Here is a 25,293-nt window from a genome sequence, read left to right as displayed (position 1 = left end):
AAAAAAAAAAAAAAAAAAAGGCAAAACTGTAAGCCAGAAGAAATGAGCTTTTTGTGTAAATTGCTACATGCACCTTTCTACCATCCGGTTGTTAAATCTGTGGCTCATCAGTTTCGCTTCATTTGCTGTTCATGTGTATTCACAGTCAGTTGTCACGCACGTGTATGTCAATCTGGACTGATACTGTTGCTGTCGATGCTAAATTCAGATGCAGTTTATGGCCTGTTACATAAATGCATGTCATTGTGTCTTGATGGACACAACAGGTTTATACAATTGATTAGTGTCTTGGTGGGTTGTACATGTTCTCTAAAATATTGCGTGATGGTGATGCAGCTTGTCATTGCCTAATACCACCTGCGTTTATTAAATAGATTAAAGGTTCAAAAGGTCCAGTGTGGAATTTCTGCACAGTTGGTGGCAACAAACCAAATTGGAAAATTAATGGTTTTCAGACAGATTTCTAAAGCACTGTCTTTTATTCCCAACCCTTTTTCACCTGTTTACCCCAAAGCCCCACCATTTAAGAATTGATCATTATATATAAAGGCTTTAAAAAAAAAAAAGGGTCACACTGTCAGTTTTTGGGATTGACAACCACATTTACTTACAGGTGTGAGTCTTGAAATGTCCCGTTCAAACAGCAACTTACAGTAGCGTCTCAAATGCTGTCTGTACTGTATGAACGTGCAACTGGAGTCAAGCCTGTATTCTCTTACCAGTATCCGTAGAGACAGTGGTCAAAGTAATATCAAAGATGGCAAAGTCCATAAAACTGAAAACTCTTACAACTTTTGATACGACAAGAGTCTAATCGAGCCACAAAGTCATGTCAAATCTTCATTTACCAACAAAAGCTTTTATATCTGGGTGGAGAGCGGAGCATTTGAGTCACGTGTAGAACACAAAACTGACAGGAGGAGCTCCTTTGAGAACAGTGACTGGATCTAAAACCTTTAGATGACACACAGCTCATATCTCCGTCGCTGTTACTGAAAGTGAAACCACACACGAAAACCCACAACATCGCTCGCACTTTATGACGTGACGCAACTAGTTGTCCAGTCCGGTTCCGTCCACACAGCACGGGTTTTCCAAGAATGCGGTTGTATCCTGAAAATTTACAGGTGTGAGTTCATATATAGAATGCGCTTGTCAATCCCATAAATTACTGAACTGTGTATGAACGTAACCGTATTAAGGACTCAAATACAGGACTGACAAACGTATTCCATAGTGTGTCATCCGCACAAATTGGACACATTTTGGTTCCTTTCATTCAAAATGGAGGAAAAAAATTACAACATTTTTCATGAATCATAACTAAGTTAACAAAACAAATCCACAATCTGCGTACACCTTGAGGTACACTTATCCTCCTCCAGTTAAGAATCTCAGACCATGTTACTGCAGAAGGTAGAGACCGTAAAGCCCAACTATTGAACTCGAGACCCGTTACCCCAGACTAGTGCTGTGCATCCAGCAGAGGAATGTGTGGAATGAAGCCTGTTAAAATTTTACAGCATCAGACCTTTAGCCTCTTCACCCTGAAGTTTTTACTACATTTTTGGAATTGGAAAAGCGTCCCCCCCCCCCCCCCCCATTTTTCACTCACTCTTCTCTCTCTCTCTCTATCCATATGTTTGCAATCTCCAAGGTCCTTCTCTTTCTCTCTCATACACTTGCTTGTTCCCTCTCTCTCCCACACCTCACTCGATCATTCTGATTACATCCGAAGGGAGAACCAAGTGTTTTGCAATCAACCTCTCCGTTTAAAAAAAACCCTGTTGTATTTAGAATAGGAGGGGTGGTGTGGGAATCCATTATTTTGAGTGGAGTGTGACTACTCAGTCACTGAAAGCCCAATAGGAAACGCCAGCAGCCGGAGGAGGAAAATTAGCCCAATCCTTTTGGGCTCTGATATATGGCGCACATCTGGGCTGCCGTCCATTGTTTTCAATTACAACTTTAAGCATGGCGTGCTGAGCAATGCTCCCCCTCAGTTTTTTTTTTCCATAGCCCCCTTTCTCTCCCTCTCCGACCAATTACACAGTGGACAGGTGTCGTGTAGTGCTAACAGATTGGCCCACCCGCCTCTGTCTATTTTTCTCGCCTTGCTTCTGGAGCGCTCAGCATAAGCTCTCCAGTGACGGTCATGACAACACTCCTTTTTTTCTCTCTCTCTCTCTCTCTCTCTCTCTCTCTCTCTCGTTGTCATCTGAGTGAATATGAGACATGAGGGTGAGAAGTTCATCATGCAGTCAGTCATGTCTAATGAACAGTTAGACCTGCTTCCAACACCCGTGATTTTGACAGGGATTTTGCATGTAATTAGGGAGCGGGAATCACGAGGTGAATGTAAGTTATTAAAATGCAAGACCCTGCACAGCTCTAAAGATTTCCAAGTGTTTCTGTATATGCTGTACAGTATGTTGAATTTGCTATCATCACAAATTTTCTGTAATTTTTATCATATTAATGTGGGCCTTAATCAGAGTAAATTAGATGCCGCATTTAAAGACCCCATTAAATCAAAATTAAAGTTTTGTGGCGTTTAGTTCATGCCTGTTAGCTTTTATTTTATTTTATATCTAATAAATATAATTATTTATTTATAATAGTTTTTACTCCAATATATTTTTATATTTGTTACATCTAAATGTGCAGAAACAGTAGACCTTAACCAGAGTAGATGCCATATTTAAAGGCCTTTGCTTTTTATTTTATATTGTATTCTATTTTATTTTGTTTTAAATGTTTATTTATTTTCTATATATAAGTATATATGTATATATATTTTTTTCCGTCTTTTATAAATCTAAATGTGCATTATTGTGGACACTAGATGTTTGTTGCAGTTTGCAATTATATCAACATCCAGTGATTTTTATTTATTTGGAGTCACAAATAAAAGAAATTGAAATATGTTTCTAATTTACAGTACATTTAATAAAAGACTTGCAATATCCCCCCAAAACTAGCCTAACATAGTTCCATATTTCTGATTGGTTCATTTATTTGCAGAATGAAAACATGCATTTCTTAGTTGACTTAACACAAATCTTTATTTTTCTTTAGATAACATAAAGCGAAAATTGCGACGGCGACCGATTTGGGGGCGGGGCATCATCAGGAAGAAAAAGAGCTATAAAAAGGAGGAAGCAGAAGAGGATGAAGAACCAGATGATGAACCCGAAGAGGGAGCGGATGACTCGGCTGCAATGGCGCAAGGTGACGCATGTCTCACTCAGGACGACTCGTCCTGTGACGCAATGGAGCTCCATCCTGAGAAACAACCACTCCAGGCCAATGGACACATCCTCTCCACAGAGGAGGAAAACTCATGTGAGCCGACAGCCAATCAGGACCCTCAGGGCGAAGAGGAGGCCATCGAGACTCCCTCCGAGGAAGCTCCTTGCGTTAAGGAGCCATCAGAGGTCCCGACGGTCACCGCTCCACAGGAGTGTGTGAATGGAAATGAATCTTTGGACAGTGTGTATAGTGATGCTCTAGATAAAGAAACAGAGGTAGACTCTAATAAAATAGATGCATTTGAAGAGAAACCAGCAGAGCATAAAGAACCTTCTGCCCCAGAATGCAATGCAGAGGAGAATGTGACAGCAGCGGAGGACACGGCGTCTGATGGCGACCATGAAAAAGAAGGTATGGCGCGTTCGATTTTGCAAATGCCAAAGTACTAGTTAAGCATATTATTTTCATATATTTAAAATGTTTATGCACTCAATTTAGAGAAATGCATAGAACACTGCAATAAACATAGTTATATGTAATTCTCATATGCAATTAAGCATTATTAAATAAATAACTGCCCAGAATAACACTTTGGTCTTAACAGATGTCCATAAAAGATGCAGGACCGATGAAAAATTACAAGTATTGATAGTCAACTGTACGTTTAATCACAGTTTGGAGAAAAATACTCTGTACTTGGACTTCAAAACACCATCTGTTTGTGAGCGTTTTCCTGCCGAGAGTTAAATACACCAACAGAAACACCCTGAGGACTCGCCTCTTCTTAGATGGCTACAGACATGCTTTTCCTTCACCAGGTGTTGTCCATTTCTCGTGTGCTCAGGTTTTTTTTCCATAGTGTGACTTTGCTTTGTTTTTATAGGTTCATCAAAAGGGAAGAAATATGTCAAAGGTCCATCCGAACCCGAGTCAGAGGAGCTGGCTGTCAGACTCGAGGAGGCTGTGCAACTTCCACCAACTCCTGCTCTCGTGGTTGACCACCAGCGGCTCGAGGTGAGATGGAAATTAATATTTTTTTATCATAATAGTTTAAATAATTTTTTTTTATTAAATTGTAATGATTTTTCCCACCTCTGAAGCCAATATCGTAACCCCCATCAAATTATTGCAGTTAATGGGTTGGAAATGCGGTTTTCTGGTGTCTTCAGTGATTGTTCTGAGGTAACATACATAAGCACATCCCATAAGCTCTCTGTGCGCATTAGCATTACTGTAGCTGTGCTGTAATGCACTGATCTCAGAAGGAGGGAAATCACTCCAATCATCAACTCATTTAGGAAAAAGTCATCACTGTGGAGACTGCTTCATCATCATCATCATTAGACAATTTTGGAAGTGTTCATTCACTCTCATTCGCTAAGTCATTCATTTCCATTTAATTATTTGCTATCAAGTTCATCAAATTAGGGCAGCAATCTTCGATTTTGTTTCTCTTCTTACAAGCACATAGAGCTTTAGTTCCAATCTGGAAAGCAACAACAAGTTCATATTCCTGAATGGGTTGCTGCGTCCCAATTCACCTACTTATAGTACACACTTTTGAGTGTGTAGCAGAAGAGTTGGCAAGCTTTGGGACATACTAATTCATCATAATTGCGCTTTTGACTGCTCTGTCGCTTAGTTTTGTGCATCTTGTCACTGTTTAAACTGCCCTGTCAGTCATCTTGTCACTGTTAAAATCATCCACATTCAATTTAATTTAATTTCCTACTTTATCTGAGAGAAATGACGAAGCACGTTGATCTGCCAGTCTTGGGTATTTCATGCGGAGAACTCTCCTCGTGTTTGCACAATGATGCATTTAAAAGTTAATTACCAAACGTACCTTTATAAAAAGTTCACAATGTGGATTTTTTTGTGATATTGAAAATGGTGACAAGAATTATTTTGATATTATAAAACCTTATTAAAGCAAAAATAAATATTTAGAAATATTTTATTGAAATAAAATTACTGATATTGTGATATTTTGGTCATATCGCCCAACCCTAGGTTAGGTAGTGATTTTTAATCTCAAGTCAAACCTCTCTACTTAACCGTCGGTCTTGAGCATCCACCATATTTGTAGTTTTTTAACAAATTTTATTCCCCCGTCCCTTCGAGTCCAACCGGAAATAGAAGACTATCCGGGTATCTTTGGAATGCTCATTTCAGCATACTAAGATTTGGGACACACAATTCTAATTTCGAAAACTATTAAGGACGGATAGTATGCAAATCTAGATGCAGCGTGTGTGTTTGGAATGGAATACTAGCTTGCATTCTTTTACAGCCTATTACTTGCTTGCTTGTTTTTTTTATTCATTTTAAATTGGATTATTATTAATATTGTTATAATAATTATTACTATATTATTATATCATATATTTTAAATGGTGTGTGAAACAGTATATTACTTTTTGACATGGTATACAATGATAAACATTTTTATGTAGTATGCTATTTACTGTATCATTCAGTACACTGTAGTGTTGATTAATTCAATTAGTCGCATTTAATTACCCCGTTGGAATTAAATCATGCAAAAATGTAAATTTAAATAAAACAGTTTTAAACAACCTTCAATTTTGACAGTCTGATCAAATAATGAATCAAAGGGTCATTAAAAAACGTTTTTATATGCCATTCATCACGCTTAAAATGGCAGATCAAATAGCTTTGCATTTTGAGCTACAGTATTCCTGGCTGTGTGCAAATATAGCGTGTTATCCTGCTATTCCATGCATAGTGAACAATATGCATTTCTAGGAGTGGTATGGTAGTATGCCATACGGAACACGCCCTTTAATGCGACTTAATATGCTGCACATCCTGTTTGCTAAATAGTGAGTGAAATATGTGTGAGACTTACACTTTCAAAACAGCAAATGGCAGGCGTGCTGAGTTTTCTTCTCACCAGTTCCAAAGTGCCAACTGTAGTGCTCAGACTGGTGACCGCAGCATCTGAAGAAGAAAAAGCGCAGTCGGCTCTATCGCATGACGACACGCAACACACCCCACCGCCACATCATCTATCACACCATCATCATGAAACCCCCCCGAGGACTCCTTACACGGATCGCCGGCCGCTGGGCTGTGCGATGCGATGCGATGGGGGGCGAAGGCCCGGAAGCACGCGTGGCACTAATCCTCTGGCTTATTTGTTCATTTACCGAGAAAAGGCTGATATCTTTAAGAAACAGATCGTGAAGTGACGGATGCTGTGAATAATTGCTTTTTCATCCCCGGCTTATGGAACAAATTGAATTGCCGTTGAAGTGGGGTGAGAGTTGCCGTTTAAGCAGGTATCTCCTCTTTGGGGTGGCAAAATGCCTGACACATATTAGGAATGAAAAGTGGGCTGTTTTCCTGTGCTTCATTCATATTCATTGACTGGAGATGCGCTCATTACTATTGACATTTTTGCTGCGCAGCACGGCCCTCATACATTTGAAATTAAAGGGCCGTCACTGCAAACTATGAGTTTTCATCTTGCCTTGGTATTTTTTGTGCATCGCAAGAAGCCAGCATCACATCATGTGTCAGTGTTTGGATGCATAATAATGCTGAATTTAAAGAACCACGCAAGTTGAGATCCTGGAGATTTGGAAAGGTTATCTTCTCCCTTGATGACATCCCTGGGTCTTTACTGTGATCATGGCCATATGGCTCCATCGCTCAACAAGAAGATATGCTTGTCTAAATCTGTCTTTGCCTTGGACACAGTAAAAGGTTTTATCCTCTTGTTTAATGTTTTCTTAAAAGCATGCTTATTATAGCATGTCAAGCTTCATGTCTGCTGTTCTCATGACCAAAGAAATTGGCCTGTTTTCAGTCGAAGATGTTCCCTGTTCGTTCTTCGAGCTGGGGGAATCTCACAAAACGAGTCTGGCTCACATTTCACCACAACATCATAAAGAAGAAATTGGATTATGTTTAAATAAAATGAAGCCTATTTGTTAAGTATTATTTCAATTTAGCACTTCTCCCCCATTCTGATTTATTATCTTGTGTACTATTTGAGTTAAGTTTTTATACATCATAGTAGTATTTTTATGCTTTTTTTTAATGATATTTATATAGGGGTGGGGTATATAAACAAGCAGAATGTCTAAATGAGCTCAGTATTGTCAATGTGATTCATTCAGCTAAGTATGATAATTGGATCTATTTATATTTTCCTGATTTCAGCGGTTTTCATAAAGCGTTTTCAGTCATTTCTTTCTCCTGCTCTCAGCAGCACTGAATGTTTAAGTGTGAAGAGAGCTAAAATAAATTATCTCTTGACTAAACTGATGGAAAACACATGCCAGGAAATACATCTTGCCAACCTGCAACACGTACTTTGCTATGGTTCAGCGCTAGTCAAACATAAACGTGTGCTATGCTAGGGTACCGTTCGCCCAAACTTAAACGTGCTTGTGCATATATTTGATGGATTTAGCCAAACTTGCCAAGCTGAGAACAGCACTCTATCCAGACGGTTGGAAAAGGTGTTTATAGAACATCTGTCCTAGTATGTGAGAAATTATACTTGTCATCTCTGTTTAGACACAGGAACAATGATGACGAGGCATTACGCCATTTATGTGCTAATGAGCCGTGTTGGTTCCATTGTTTTCCGTTGTTTTGGTGCATCGTAGTATACAAAAATAGATGCACGGCCATTACAAAGAAACCAAATGTAAATGTCATGCCAGTTTGACAATATCCTTGCTTTACTGCTGCTGTCACTGGAGATGTAATTGGTTCTGATCGGCCAAACCCTAACCCTCGTTTTAGAACCAGAGTTACAGATTTGACATTTTAGACAGCACATCAGACTTCATAAGTCATTATTACATGTGGCAGTTCAAACCTTAAGTTTGTGTTTTTAAACTTGTTTTTAAACTTTGTTTGATATATGTCACATTAAGCCCCGAGGCAATTGATTTTATGTCGTACCCACCAGTTGCCGGTGTCAAGCTGATGACATTTATACTTTTCGGCTGTATTCAATATTTTTAATGTGTTCATATTTTAGTTTGTGATGTGCATTTTGGTCATTTTGACTAAACTTACATTGGATACATTAGAACCAATGGTGTTTGTCCACAAATCGTTTGCAGTCTGTTTCTAACACAAAACTACATACTATATAACTATATAGACTTTGAATACATTGCATAGATTTTTTTTGACTGCTTTTATGGTGCTTTTTTCTTTTCATTTCTGGGTGAACTATTATTTTAATATCGGTGGTCTAATATCTACTTTTTTCAGGAATAAAAAGAAATAACTTTTCCATCTCAGTGTGAAATAGTAATATTACGCAGTGCAGCACAATACACCCTTGTGTGTCTCAAATTAATCTCAAAGGTTTGATTTTACACAGTTCATCTTGTGGATCTTCCACAACAGTTGCATCACTTGTTCCACTTCTCTAACTTGACCATTTCAGCTTTCAGTTTGTCTTAGTAGAATATATTATACATGTTCTGCAGCTGGAGCGCACGAGAGATTTGTATTAACATTAAAAACGTGGAAGTGCTCTTGTCCTTTGTTTCACTCAACATTTCTGCCTTAATCACTTCACACATGAATCTAGCTCCTTTGAGCCTTTATAATGACATGCTAACAAAATCTATAACTAAATTATTCAACAATTATAGCCCTCCGTAATAAGAACAGTAGTATTGGTTTTATTAACACAATGCTTTTAAACCTGATGGTCACTCACTAAGGATTAAGTGTTTCATTATATAAAGTAAAAACTTTGTTCTGTGTGATGTAGCTTTTTGGCCTTTTGCTTTTGAAGCAAAGAGGTTTTGATAAACTACAAAGCAAGATATGTCAGTGTATTGCAATATTTTTCTTTTGACCTTCCTCAAGCAGACTAACAGTTTACTTTCTCTTTTTTTAATGTAGGTTTGTTTTGCATTCAAAATATAGCAAAATATTTATAACTTGCTGACCTTTTTGTATATCTGTGTGCTTCATGCAGCAGTTACTGTAATATTTGTACTTTTAAATGAGATGCATCTCAGGGTGTTATTCGTATTTAGGAGAACCTGATTTTTTTTTTTGAATACTTCATAGAATAAAATGGTTTTGAGGCTTTAACTTTGTTGCTATGCAATTTTAAATCTTCCTGTTAGTTGACCGGCTTGTGTTCTAAACCCACAATGCCTCTGTATCACTCCATCTGTGATATGTATATCTAGGCTGGTTAGGTTATTACAAGAAGAAAGTCTTCTAGCGAAAGTCAAATGGACTGTGTGAACAAGTCTTTTAAAGCTAGGATTACCATTCTGTTCAGGGTTGATAGAGTGCGTCTGCCATTCATGACCGTTCTCCCACAGTCAGTGACACTGAGGAGGAACAACAGGGTCCACAGCTAAATCCCTGTAATTGAAATGGTTTTATTTAGCATTTTGTCTCCTGCCATTCATAATTTTACATTGCCATAATACCATTGACTGTTTTGGCAATAATGTCTTGTACAATAACCACTGGCAATAATGGCAATAACAACTTACTGTAAACATATATATCAGATTGTTTTGGCCTTGTTTTTAAGAATTTTTGATCAAAGTAATAAATAAATAAATATAATAAGTTCAAAATAATTGTATTATGATATTATACATATACATATATGTGTAGTTTACACTAGGGCTGGGGGAAAAAAATCGATTTTTCGATTAATCGTTTTTAAAAAGGTAGTCGATTCAAAATCGATTCTCAATGGCCACGAATCGATTTTTTCCATATTCAGGGGTCGCAGTGCTGCGTCTTGTGTCTCTCTGCACAAGGCAAGCGTCAAGCGCTGCAGGCGTCGATACACACTCGTGTTTAGGAGTCGGGACATGACAGAATATTCACTTGCACAATCGAGCCAGCATTGCATCGTAACTAACGTTTATCATTTTCACGTCTTTTTAAGTTTTACCAGTTTAAACATTCAAGCATTTTTAAACTATCAGTGCTCGCGCGCTCTCAGAGATGTTTTCACTGCGTGTACACACAGTAAAGCTTAAATCCGCCTCACAAACAGCTCGCCAGTAACACAAGTTCTTTTTCGTGGATTATATCGCTTTATCAGTAAAAAAACACGCAAAATTATGTCAAAACTCTGGTCTTGGTGAGTAACCTCGTAAAGACAGTCGGTTATGTCTTAAATAAGCATAAAACGCGTCTGACAGACAGTATAATGAAACAGTAATGGATCCGTGCACTAGCTCTTAAAGTGAACGCAGCCATATGTGTCTGTCATTAATTTTGTTGTCATGAATTTACTTTATTCAGTTTCTGTAGTATTTCTGACCTACCCAAAAACTTTTCTTTTTATGTCTCTTTATTTGTGTCTTTATTCTATTGTATTTATTTGTGCTACTTTTTTCAATTTAATTCAAATATTGAAATCAAGCTTCCATGTGTTGCATAAACTCTTAACAAAAAATTACCCCATTGTAAAAACAAACATTTAGGTGAGATCAATGTAAAAAGAAAATGTCTAAAAAATGATAACTGATATTTATTTATCTATCTATCTTAAACATAAAATAGCCTATCGTGTTTGAGCAGAGGCATGCGACTGTTCTGACTTGTCCAATTTTCAGCATCAATTTGGCATCTTGCATCAAAATCCTGTCTATTCATTGTATGCATTTAGTGTATAGTGTAAATAAAAAGGGTTTTATATACAGGTTTGTGGCTCTTAATTTCTTTGTATTAATTAACCACTTGTAAACTTATGTCCACTGTTCTTTTTTATAAATATAGGATTTGTATTACATCTATATTTATTATAGTCGAATCGAGAATCGAATCAGGAATCGAGAATCGAAATCGAATCGAGAATCGAAATCGAAAATCGAATCGAGAATCGAAATCGAATTGAATTGAGACCTTGCGAATCGAAATCGAATCGAATTTGTACATCTGGATCGATACCCAGCCCTAGTATACACTATTTATTCCATTTTTTTTAATTTTGGAACTGACAATTCTGTCAGTTTCAGCCAAGTGAACACATTTATCTACCGGTAACTAATAAAGTCACTAATAATATTACGGACTTTGGTTGTTTGCACGCTTGGGCTGAGCATGGAGTTGTTTTCTGGTGGTGTTGCTATTCAGTATGTTGATATTTACCTTCAATGTCCTCCAGTGGTTTTTAATGAAGACGTTTGGTTGTTTTCATTGGTTCAGGGGCTGTCATCACACTGCAAAGATATGGGTTCAAACTTATCTGTAGGGGATGCTTTTTCTCATTAAATGTCTCCCCAAAACCAAACCCGAATCCTCAATTACTGCTGTGTTTTTGCAATCTCGGTACACACTGCCTTGTGCTTGTGTGCTCTTTGTTCTTTCTGGCTCCAACCTTATCAGAAACTGGCACTGTTTATGTTGACTCTGACCAATGCAGTCTGAGTAATAACTTGTCCCAGCGCGATTTGATGAGCTCACGATTGGCCGGAGGATCGTTGTGATGAACATGTCAATTGAAAGGCCACTGTGAATTCTGAGGCGTTTTAATTAAACCTAGTGCAAACAGTAAATACTTGCATTCTGGAGCTGCGCATGAAATGGAAGGTAATTATGATGTGCCTTAATTAGCTGTCGCCGTGATCGTAATTGCTTTTGAAGATGGCTGACCTCTCTTCCTGGTTGTACGTGTTGGGGGCTCAATGTTGTCAGAGTTGTCTCATTTGTAGGTGTTCATCTGGTCAAACTATTTTTTGGAGGTTACCTTCTCTGTAGATGTTCATTTATTTTCCCTCTCAGTTTTTTATTCAGTTCTCATGGGTACATTTGACATTTAAACAGGTCTTTAGAGGAAGTTCATAAGAGCAGTTTCTTGAAATATATTCCTGCTGAAAATTACAGAACAGAGCCATGTTACTGTCATCTCAAACATTTAAAGTCCATTAAATTTCTGAAATTTTAATATAACTAAGGCTGGGTCATTTAGCTAAAAAGAGTTCTGTTTTTCAGCCATTTATCGATATTTAGTATAGCTTAAAATGGCACACTTTTTTTCAGTAAGAAAAGAAGAAAACATAGAAAACTTCGGAACACAAATGAAGATGTTTTTGATGAAATCTGAGAGCTTTCTGTCCCTCCATTGACAGCTATGCAACTACCACTTTAAAGCTTCAAAAATTTCGCAAAGAGATCGTAAAACTAATCCATATGAATTGAGTGGTTTAGTCCAAACTTTTTTTTTTTGAAGAGACTCGATCGCTTTATTTGATGAACAGATTTAATTTAGGCTTTTATTCATATATAAACATTCATCAACTAACACATCAGATATGGTAAACAGAAGCAGGTTTGCTTGATGTGCGAGAACCAATGAGGTTCATTCTTGTGTTACACAGCACGTTTGAGCTTCAGCAAGATGTTTGTTCTAACGTGTCAAGCAGGTTCAGTTGAGTTTCTGTTTGTTCGCTGATCAATGTTTATATGTGAATAAAAGCCTAAATTAAATCTGTTCACCATATAAATTTGATTCATTTGGATTAGTTTTACGATCTCTTTATGAACTTATTAACTTTTTGAAGCGTCAAAGTGGTAGTTGCATAGCTGTCTATGTAGGGACAGAAATCTCTCAGATTTCATCAAAAATATCTTCATTTGTGTTCTGAAGATGAACGAAAGTCTTACGGGTTTGGGACGACATGAGGGTGAGTAATTAATGACAGAATTTTCATTTATGGGTGAACTAACCCTTTAAATAAATTAATAAACAACAGTGTTAATCTGCATGTTTATTTTACTAAAACATTTTTACATCAAATGTTTGTCCACAGATAGATACTGTAGATAGACAGACAGACAGACTGCATTAGCTGTCAGCTCCCTTTTCCTTCACTGCATGTTTGTAGCTAGATATCGGGAAACTTAAACAATGTCATTAAACTTCAACTTCAAATTAAGCCTCTTCAAATTAAGACTCTTCCAAACACTGCAGTCATTTTCCACTACAGCACAGCAAACCGCAGGACGCACATTCATCTGCGGCTTTAATGCTTGACTGAAATGTTGTGTGTTAGCAGGTGCAGGTCCAACTTCCCCAAGAAAATCAGAATGAGAGACAGACTGTGCCTCTCATATGTCACCATGAACCTTACAAAAATGCTTGATGCGTGTGTATTTGAGGATTATATGTGATTCATTCATTACCTCACTTCCAGATGCCTCCTTTAGAGCCAGATCTTACTTGAGCAAAAATGACTCATTTAAGTGTAAGAGCTTTTCTCTCTGAAAAAACAGAAAACCAAGCCATTATTCCTGCCATTAACGAATCAAATACTATTAAGCATCCGAGCTAAGAACATTACTTCTGCTTTGGCAAATCTGGCAGATTCAGATCCAATCTGACCATACCCATCAAAGTGGTCTTTCTTTACTCACTCTAATGTGGTTCCAAACTCAAGGAGCACAACAGAAGAAATTTTAAAGACTTTTTGTGGTTTTCCATGCAATTATAATTACGATTTCAAGCAAAAACGGACACAAAAGCACTATAAAATTAGTTCATAAATAGTCTTCTGAAGCTTTGTCTGATGAACAGACTGAAAATGGATGAAGTCAGTGAGTTGAATTCGAGAATCAAATAAGTCCAATTCAAATGAATTATTCAGACTGCTTTTGTAAACCCAATCAACCAACTTATTAGAAAGATTTGACTTAAAAGAAAGATTCGTTCTCTCTCAGGGTGTTTTCAGACCTGCCGATCGTTTGCTTTGTTCCGAAACATGGATTTAATTTGTTTATCATGTTGCATTTTCTACTCGTTTCGGTTCGCTTTCACAAGGCACCCTTTCAAAGCATACCAAAAGGTGTTTATGCAAGTCATAAGTGAGTAAAACTGTCCTCATATTGGTCAGTTTCATCTGTTCACTCCACGGGCTTATTTTGCCTTTATCTGTTGCTGTCGTGGCACGCAAATACTTAGACGTGATTCCCATTATGACTAATAAATTATATATATTTAATTATATTTAGGGCCCAAGCCCAAAGGGCGAAGGCCCTATTGTTTTCCTTAGGATTATTTATTATTATTATTATTATTATTAGGGCCCAAGCCCAAAGGGCGAAGGCCCTATTGTTTTCCTTAGGATTATTTATTATTAGGGCCCAAGCCCAAAGGGCGAAGGCCCTATTGTTTTCCTTAGGATTATTTATTATTATTATTATTATTATTCTTATTATTTTTCTGCTACCTTTTGGACACTTTTGGAGGCCTTAACATGCTCAAAAACTCCTGAAACTTTGCACACATGTCAGAACCCGCGGCCATCAGGGCCGGGCTGAAGATGGTACCCGGGCGTGGCAGGGGGGCTCGACAGCGCCCCCTGGAACGGGGTCCGAAAACATGGTCCATAAATCAAACACGCTTGCATGTAATAATATGAAACTCGGTACACATGTAGATCTCCTCGTTTCATATATACTTCACACTCTTACTTTTTACCCCAGCCCAACAGGAAGTCGGCTATTTAGGGTTGTTGGTAAAACACACGCAATGGAATGTGAAATACTCCTCCTAGAGAATTCAAACAAACGGCACGAAACTCGGTCAGCATGAAGTCAAGACATTGAGGATGAAAGTTTGCGAGGGGATTTTTGATATCTCGAACGGTTTGGCCGTGGCGAGGAAACAAAATTATGGCGAGAAACGTGAAACAGGAAGTGTGTCATAACTACTGCATACATTAACTGATCTTGATGAAACTTCAACAGTGTGTTCGTTGTAAGAGCCCGATCACATGGATGTGACTATTGGGAGTCAAAGTTATAGCGCCACCAACTGGCAGCAGGAAGTGTGTCACTTCCTAAATGCTTTTGACAAAAGGGGGGGGGTTAGTTTTATCTACAGTAATAAAACTCGATATATATATTGTACTCTTCGAGCCGGACAACTTTCTAATTTACCGTAATTAGCTCGGATCAACAGAAAGTCAGATATTTTTGTCTGAATGTGGATTTTTGGCTAAAAAAGCCTCTGATTTTTTACCCACTCCTCTTAAGTGGTTTATTCAATTCCCACCAAACTTTTTCAACATGATGAAAATACATTAAAGAAGCTAAATTGTGAATGGCTATTGAATATCTCAAATTGTTTTGCTATGGCGAGGGATTAAAGTCATGTCAAAAAAGTAAACACTAAAAGCCTCATATCTTCTAAAAAATTAATTATACACCATTTATTTCTAGATAAAATTACACAAATATCAGAACTAACCCCATTTTATTCTTGTTTTCAATTTAAGAATAATGTACAAGTTTAAAAACAGCCAGAATGTGCTATTCAGTTAAAAAATAAATACATCAAGTAATACAAAGGGCTATACTGCCCTCTTGTGTCCAAAATGATATCAACTCAGTACATAAAACTTTTTTATCAGGTATGGCTATTGTAATTAAATATAAATATATTAGGTATGTGGCTGTGAGGATCTTTTCCCACCGGTTAATCGACGTTAGACACCAGCGAGGCCTTTTAAATCGCTAATATAAAAGTGAAAGTAAAGTAAGGACGTCCGCACGGACATAGTGGTGGCGCTCGCAGTGCGCTCGAATGAATTTCTATGGAAGTGGAAATGAAAAAACGTTCGCTCTGTTCTGCTTGCTCGTCGCCATGGACGCGCACCGTTATGAATGCCAGTGCAGCCGCATACTTTTTAGTGTCACTTTAAAATTAGCACCATATCGGGGGCCGATTGTTTCCGGTTTTCAGGTAATACACAACAACAAATGAGTAAATGACAGATTCGCTTAAATAGGCGCTTTTACACAAAATATTCCATCATCATTTTTTTCAGTCAGCTCTTCACTCTCGTGATTAATGAATTTTGACTCCTGTTGCTGATCTTTGCTGCAACTTTCGTTCAGCTCACAATTTAGTAAGCAAACACGCTTCAAATGTGTTTTTATTTTATTTTTGTGTATACATATGTGTGTATATATATATATATATATATATATATATATATATATACATATATATATATATATATATATATATATATATATATATATATATATATATAGCTTATGTTTCAAATATGAGTTAATTAACAATCGTTGGAAAGAATGATACTTTTAAACATATCACTAAACCGTCATTAGGTGTCGCCAGGCGACCGTCTTAATGAGCGAGTCATTGATTCATTCGTTCAAACGATTCGTTCGAACGGCTGAGTCATTCATGAATGAGACAGATTATGGATTGGTCGTTGAATCTTTGAGTCAACCGATTCGTTCAAAATGCTGAATCATTCAGTAATGAGAACGCGTTGCTGTGAGATGCTCGATGGTTCTGCTGTGATCTTTGTTTAACTATTTTCGCTGCTGAAACAGAAAAAAAAGTCAATATTGCATCTAAAATGTAAGTGATTTGACGTGTGTGTGTGTGTGTGTGTGTGTGTGATTGTGTCTGTTACAGTGATTGTTTAACCCTTGTTAAAGTTTAGGCCTTGTCTTTTTGGATATATATCTTTTTATATATAAAAAAATAGCATACAACCCATGTATTTTAAATGTATTGTTTGCTTTAAATTACATTGAGATTTGTATGTTTGGTAATTGAACCTGAATGAATTATAAATGAATGTGCTATATTTCAGATCATATATTTGTTTTCCTTAAAATTTGAACTAACACTAACTTTATTCTCATCTGAATGATAGATTATTTATTTCTGTATAAAATAAAAACACATTTGATTTTTCTTTTTTAATCAATGTAGAATGTGTAACTGAAAAAATAAACAGATTAGGGCTCTGATCGAGGACAATAATGTCAAAAAAAGAATCAGGGCATGTCTCATATCTTTCTAAAATGTAATTATACACCATTTATTTTTATATAAAATTATACAAATATTAGAACTAAACCCATTTTATTCCTTTTTTTCAATTTAAGAATTATTTTTAAGTTTAAAAACAGCCAGAATGGTTGTTTAGTCAAAAATAATAATAATCCAAATCATATATAGTGCTATACTGCCCTCTTGTGTTCAAAATCAGGTAGGCCTATTGAATTTATATATTTATATATTAGGGATGTTACTATGGGAATATTTTCCCACCGGTTAATCAACGTGTGATTGTGTAAACCAATTGTGTAAACCTCCCGCTGGGGGGTTTAAAAACACTAACTTGAAAGCGAAAGTATAATATGGACGTCCGCACGGACATTGAAATGGTGGCGCTCGAATGAATTCCTATGGAAGTAGAAATTAACTAAACGTTCGCTCTGTTCTGCTCGCTCGTCGCCATGGACGCGCACCGTTATGAATGCCAGTGCAGCCGCATACTTTTTAGTGTCACTAAAATTAGTGCAATTTCGGGGGCCGATTGCTTGAATTGTGAGTTCAATAGTCTATTATTTTTCACGGAAAACACAACAATAAAAGAGTACAATGACAGATTCGCTTAAATAGGCGTTTTTACATAAAATAGCCTATTCCGTCATCATCTTTTCAGTCAGCTCTTCACTCTCGTGATTAATGAAATTTGACTCCTGTTGCTGATATTTGCTGCAACTTTCGTTCAGCTCACAATTTAGTAAGCAAACACGTTTCAAATGTGTTTTTATTTTATTTTTGTGTATGTGTGTGTATATGTATGTATATATATAAATATAGCTTATGTTTCAAATATGAGTTAATTAACAATCGTTGGAAAGAATGATACTTTTAAACATAACACTAAACCGTCATTAGGTGTCGCCAGGCGACCGTCTTAATGAGCGAGTCATTGATTCATTCGTTTGAACGACTGAGTCATTCATGAATGAGATAGATGTTTATGGATTGATTGGTCATTGAATCTTTGAGTCAACCGATTCGTTCAAAATGCTGAATCATTCAGTAATGAGAACGCGTTGCTGTGAGATGCGCGATGGTTCTGCTGTGATCTTTGTTTAACTATTTTCGCTGCTGAAACAGAAAAAAAGTCAATATTGCATGTAAAATGTAAGTGATTTGACTTGTGTGTGTGTGTGTGTGATTGTGTCTGTTACAGTGATAAGAGTTTAACCCTTGTTAAACTTTAGGCCTTGTCTTTTTGGATATATATCTTTTTATATTAAAAAATAGTCATACAACCCATATATTTTAAATGTATTGTTTGCTTTAAATTACATTAAGATTGTATGTTTGGTAATTGAACCTGAATGAATTTTAAATGAATGTGGTATATTTCAGATCATATATTTGTTTTCCTTAAAATTTGAACTAACACTAACTTTATTCTCATCTGAATGATAGATTATTTATTTCTGTATAAAATAAAAACACATTTGATTTTTCTTTTTTAATCAATGTAGAATGTGTAACTGAAAAAATAAACAGATTAGGGCTCTGTTTGATGACAAGAAATGAAAACCAATGCGATATGATGAATGTCCAAAAGATGGCTCCCACAGACTGTTTTTAAATAGGATTGTTTGATATTTTTTGCTTTTAAACTGTGTGTGTGTGTGTAAGAGATTTTGGTTGGGTGACAGTTGTAGTTTACAGTTTGACAAGAGTTTATAGCTTGACAAAAGCACAATGTTGTGTTTTATTGCAAGTGTACACAAATATAAGTAAACACTTTGCAGTTTGAATAATGTCCTGTATGAACAAAAGGACGGAGTATGTTTTTATGTCTACATTGTTCAATTACGCCACACACACACACACACAAACACACACACACACACACACACACACACACACACACAAACACTATTTTTCTAATCAGATCAGGCAAGTAATATTCTGTCTTGTCTCTTAAAAAAACAATATATATATATTTATGTATATATATATATATATATATGTGTGTGTGTGTGTGTGTGTGTGTGTGTTTTTATGTGTGTATATATATAAATATAGCTGCGAGCAGCGATGAAAGGGCCAAAGCCGGCGGCACCGCCACCCCGGTTATAGTGCCACCAACTGGCAGCAGGAATTCTGTCACTTTCAAAAAGCTTTGAAATCACCTGATTGCTTCAAACTTCACTACTATGATGTAAACACACGGCAGATGTAGACCTGGATGTAGACCTGACCTTTCAGAAGGTTGCTCTCGCATACTTTGTGGTTGATATGTGCCCTCAATGCACACTTTTGCAGAGCCCACACTGATACAAGCTCTACAGCACACTTCTTTTCGACAGTCAAAGCAGGGTTACGTTTTTGCACGTCGTGCACAATAACCCTAAAGGCACCAGGGTGGCGGTGCCACCGGCTTTATATATATATATATATAAATATAGCTGCGAGCAGCGATGAAGGGCCAAAGCCGGTGGTACCGCCACCCCGGTGCCTTTAGGTAACTAAAGGCACCGGGGTTGCGGTGCCACCGGCTTGGGCCCGTAATCGCTGCTCGCAGCTATATTTATATATATATATATATTTATTATTATTCTTATTATTTTTCTGCTACCTTTTGGACACTTTTGGAGGCCTTAACATGCTCAAAAACTCCTGAAACTTTGCACACTGGTCAGAACCCGCGGCCATCAGGGCCGGGCTGAAGATGGTACCCGGGCGTGGCAGGGGGGCTCGACAGCGCCCCCTGGAACGGGGTCCGAAAACATGGTCCATAAATCAAACACGCTTGCATGTAATAATATGAAACTCGGTACACATGTAGATCTCCTCGTTTCATATATACTTCACACTCTTACTTTTTACCCCAGCCCAACAGGAAGTCGGCTATTTAGGGTTGTTGGTAAAACACACGCAATGGAATGTGAAATACTCCTCCTAGAGAATTCAAACAAACGGCACGAAACTCGGTCAGCATGAAGTCAAGACATTGAGGATGAAAGTTTGCGAGGGGATTTTTGATATCTCGAACGGTTTGGCCGTGGCGAGGAAACAAAATTATGGCGAGAAACGTGAAACAGGAAGTGTGTCATAACTACTGCATACATTAACTGATCTTGATGAAACTTCACCAGTGTGTTCGTTGTAAGAGCCCGATCACATGGATGTGACTATTGTGAGTCAAAGTTATAGCGCCACCAACTGGCAGAAGGAAGTGTGTCACTTCCTAAATGCTTTGAAATCACCCTCTTATTTTTACCCGATTTGCTTCAAACTTCACTACTATAATGTAAACACACGGCAGATGTAGACCTGTGAATGGATTCTTGATATCTTAGATACTGTTGTCGTGGCAACGCATCAAACTTTAATATTCTTTTTTTATGCTTTTGAGACTCTTAGCATGCCTGAAATTGCTTAAAATTGCATGAAACTCGACAGACACATCTCATTTATTAGCCAGTAGACATGTGCAAAGTTTCAGAAACGGGCGTGTTGAGGGCTCAGTAGCGCCACCTTTTGTCAAAAGTGGGGGGATTAATTTTATCTACAGTAATAAAAATCGGTATGTGTATTGTTCTCCTCCAGCCAGACAAGTTTCTAATTTACACTCAATAGCTCCAACCAACAGGAAGTCAGATATTTTGGTTTGAAAATTGTCATTTTATGTCTCTCTCTCTCTCTGAGCCTACGTCTCTGTGTGTGTGTGTGTCTGTGAGTGTGGGGAGGGGGAGGGGGGCTAGATTAACCATTTGACTGCTGTGTTGTTTGGCCTGCATTAAAAAAGAAAATAAATGTCTTACGCCTTGTATTTTTTAAATAAGTTGTATTAATAAGTAAAGGCATATAACCAGTTGAATTGTAGTGCATTGAAAATAGTTTTATATAATTAGTTTATTAATTAAATTAACTTGGTCCATAAACTTCGTCAGAAAATTTGGTCCATAAATCAAACACACTTGCATGTAATATTATGAAACTCGGTATATAGATCTCATCGGGCCAAACAACTTTAAGCCAGCCCAACAGGAAGTGGGCTATTTTTGTCTTAATGTGGATGTTTTGCAAAACCAGGCTCTACATTTTTACCCACTCCTCTTAAGTGGTTTATTTTATTCCCACCAAACTTTTTCAACATGATGAAAATACATTAACCCTTTAAGTGTCACCCCCCTTTTTTTGAATATACATGAAAATGCACATTTCGAACTTAAATGGTTGTAATTCAAGAATGCTTTGGAATATAGACGTAAGATTGGTCTTGTTTTAAAGAAGACATTTGGCAGATTTTTGTAGAAGTGAAATAAATTAAGAAAGTGAAACAGAAAAAAAGTTATTGAAGTTTGAGTTTATGAAAATGTACAATGTAAAATTTTTAATTATTCATATTTTATATAAAATATATATTTTCAAAACCTGGGCGACTCTAAAACTGCAAAAAAATCAAAGCCAAAAATCTGAACAAGTTGTGTTTCAAATTTTAGGTTGATATGTCAAAAAATGAGCTTTCAGTAAGATTTTTGTTTGGGCGCAGTACCAAACTTTTTCACTAGATGACAACCAGACTCCATTACTGCCCATATAAGGGCGCCTCCATTTCCATATGTGTTTTGAGTGATATGAACCATTATTTCCACAATTTTCATACAATTTATGAAGTAGACATCCTATTCAGAAGTAATATGAGAAGTTTGGCAGATTTTGATATGATTTCAACCTCTAAGAAACATAAAAAGAACACGCATGTGCGTTTTAGCTTCCTGCCACATCATATAATTTTTTTCTTTATATAAAAAAAAAAATTCAGACCTTTTTTTTTTTTTATAATTGAATGGATGCTATCTTTTTAACTCTTGGAATGAAAACAAACTGAGGTTTCTACCCTTCTTTCATGATTTTTCATGTTCATCACTATTTCAAAATAAAGGTCTAAGAGTATGAAAATATTATTGTTGCAAATTGATAAATTACGGCTCCTCTGTAATTTATTTTGAAAATCAATCACCAAATATGGAAACTAGAGATTGTAAGCTTTCAAATGATATATAGTTCGTCAAGATTAGTTTAGGTTTAGTATAGGATATTACTGTTTTAAAAATGTAAAGAATTTGGGCCCACCGGTGGGCCCGTGACACTTAAGGGGTTAAAGAAGCATAATTGTGAATATCTATTGAATATCTCTAATTGTTTTGCTATGGCGAGGGATTCAAATCATGTAAAAAAAAAAATAAACACTAAAAGCCTCATATCTTCTAAAAATTTAATTATACACCATTTATTTCTAGATAAAATTATACAAATATCACAACTAAACCCATTTTATTCTTGTTTTCAATTTAAGAGTAATGTACAAGTTTAAAAACAGCCAGGATGCACTATTCAGTTAAAAAAATAAATATATCAAATAATACATAGGGCTATACTGCCCTCTTGTGTTCAAAATCAGGTAGGCCTATTGTATTTAAATATATTAGGTAGCCTATGTGACTCCGAGAATATTTTCTCACCGGTTATTTGACGTGTAAAACGTGTTAAATCGCTAAGTTAAAAGTGAAAGTAAAGTAAGGACGTCCGCACGGACATTTATAGTGGTGGCGCTCACAGTGCGCTCGAATGAATTTCTATGGAAGTAGAAATGAAAAAACATTCGCTCTGTTTTGCTCGCTCGTCGCCATGGACGCGCACCGTTATGAATTCCAGTGCAGCCGCATACTTTTTAGTGTCACTAAAATTAGCGCCATATCGGGGACCGATTGCTTCCGGTTTTCAGGGAAAAGACAACAACAAAAGAGTAAATGACAGATTCGCTTATATAGGCGCTTTTACACAAAATATTCCGTCATAATTTTTCCAGTCAGCTCTTCACTCTCGTGATTAATGAATTTTGACTCCTGTTGCTGATCTTTGCTGCAACTTTCGTTCTGCTCACAATTTAGTAAGCAAATACGTTCAAGTTTTAATTGTAGTGACTAAATGATTTTATTATACACACACCAAATTGACGGTGGGGGGCCATGGTATATTTAAATCTGCCAATTGTAATATCTGCTGGGCACCCCTAGTCTAGTCTTATTAAATGTATGCTTCATCTTTCATTTTTAATTTGTAAATTTGATCAATAAATTCAATTATTTAGAATAATAAGACACTATATGGCTGTTACTCTAGGTAGGGGTGATCAAATTAAATCGTTTACACTGAAAAATAACAATGCATTAAATAATGTGAGATTGTTTTAAATATGAGTTGGAAAGAATGATACTTTTAAACATAACACTAAACCGTCATTAGGTGTCTCCAGGCGACCGTCTTAATGAGTGAGTCATTGATTCATTCGTTCAAATGATTCGTTCGAACGACTGAGTCATTCATGAATGAGACAATACATGTTTATGGATTGGTCATTGAATCTTTGAGTCAATCGATTCGTTCAAAATGCTGAATCATTGTGTCTCTTACAGCGACAAGAGTTTAACCCTTGTTCAAGTTTAAGGCCTTGTCTTTTTGGATATATATCTTTTTTTTAAATTCCAAAATATGCATACAACCCATATATTTTAAATGTATCGTTTGCTTTAAATTAAATTAAGATTGTATGTTTGGTAATTTAACCTGAGATGAATGTGCTATATTTCAGATCAATATATTTGTTTTCCTTAAAATTTGAACTAACACTAACTTTATTCTCATCTGAATTATAAATAACTTATTCCTGTATAAAATAAAAACACATTAGAATTTTCTTTTTTAATCAATGTAGAATGTGTAATTGAAAAATAAACAGATTAGGGCTCTGAGGACAATAAATGAAAATCAATGCGATATGGTGAATGTCCAAAAGATGGCTCCCACAGACTGTTTTAAATGGGGTTGGATAAATATTTTTTGCTTTTAGACAGTGTGTGCGTGTGATTTTAGTTGGGTGACAGTTGTAGGTTACAGTTTGACAAGAGTTTATAGTTTGACAAAAGCACTTTGTTGTGTTTTCTTGCGAGTGTACACAAATATAAGTAAACACTTTGCAGTTTGAATGATGTCCTCTATGAACAAAATGACGGAGTATGTTTTTATGTGTAACAGTTCAATCGCACCCGCACCCGCACCCGCACCTCACCCACACACACACACAGACACACAGACACACACACACACACACACACACACACACACACACACACACACACACATATTGAAACCTGAGTGAAGTACAAAGCCCATAATGAAGAATAGTTTAGCATCCAAATACATCGCAAATGTTGAAACAGTTTGATTCTAATGAGAGAGTTACGTGAGCCAAACACCACCTACTTTCACTTTCGCTTTCAATTATTTCGGTTATTTCTTAATTATAGTTTTTTTTTATTCTTGTTCTGTTCTGAATATCATTAAATTTAAAGAATTGCTTGTGTAATATTTTGAGTGTATCATCAAAACAGATTAATTCTCTCGGTTTAGTGATTCCCTAGTTATTTTTTTATTGTTTTCATTGTTCTAATCCGGTAAGGCAAGTGATATATATATATATATATATATATATATATATATATATTTTTTTTTATATATATATATAATTTATATATATATATATATATATATATATATATATATATAAATATAGCTGCGAGCAGCGATGAAGGGCCAAAGCCGGCGGCACCGCCACCCCGGTGCCTTTAGGTAACTAAAGGAACCGGGGTTGCGGTGCCACCGGCTTGGGCCCGTAATCGCTGCTCGCAGCTATATTTATTATTATTATTATTATTATTATTTTTCTGCTACCTTTTGGACACTTTTGGAGGCCTTAACATGCTCAAAAACTCCTGAAACTTTGCACACATGTCAGAACCCGCGGCCATCAGGGCCGGGCTGAAGATGGTACCCGGGCGTGGCAGGGGGGCTCGACAGCGCCCCCTGGAACGGGGTCCGAAAACATGGTCCATAAATCAAACACGCTTGCATGTAATAATATGAAACTCGGTACACATGTAGATCTCCTCGTTTCATATATACTTCACACTCTTACTTTTTACCCCAGCCCAACAGGAAGTCGGCTATTTAGGGTTGTTGGTAAAACACACGCAATGGAATGTGAAATACTCCTCCTAGAGAATTCAAACAAACGGCACGAAACTCGGTCAGCATGAAGTCAAGACATTGAGGATGAAAGTTTGCGAGGGGATTTTTGATATCTCGAACGGTTTGGCCGTGGCGAGGAAACGAATTTATGG

At 36.7% G+C, this 25,293-nt stretch overlaps 1 protein-coding gene across 2 annotated transcripts in view; it reads left to right on the top strand.

Moving 5' to 3' along the window:
- atad2b (ATPase family AAA domain containing 2B) overlaps positions 1-25,293 on the top strand; it is a 106,503-nt gene that overhangs the window by 73,134 nt on the left and 8,076 nt on the right. For both annotated transcript variants that reach the window (XM_056269247.1, XM_056269246.1), the window contains exons 25-26: positions 3,079-3,663; positions 4,136-4,266. In XM_056269247.1, coding sequence (XP_056125222.1) covers positions 3,079-3,663; positions 4,136-4,266 — 716 coding nt within the window. The remainder of the gene's footprint in view (positions 1-3,078; positions 3,664-4,135; positions 4,267-25,293) is intronic.

This window comes from Rhinichthys klamathensis, unplaced genomic scaffold (genome assembly GCF_029890125.1).
Source record: "Rhinichthys klamathensis goyatoka isolate OS25496 unplaced genomic scaffold, OSU_Roscu_1.1 h1tg000281l_1, whole genome shotgun sequence".
Taxonomy (NCBI): domain Eukaryota; kingdom Metazoa; phylum Chordata; class Actinopteri; order Cypriniformes; family Leuciscidae; genus Rhinichthys; species Rhinichthys klamathensis.
This window is presented reverse-complemented; position numbering and strand designations above follow the sequence as displayed.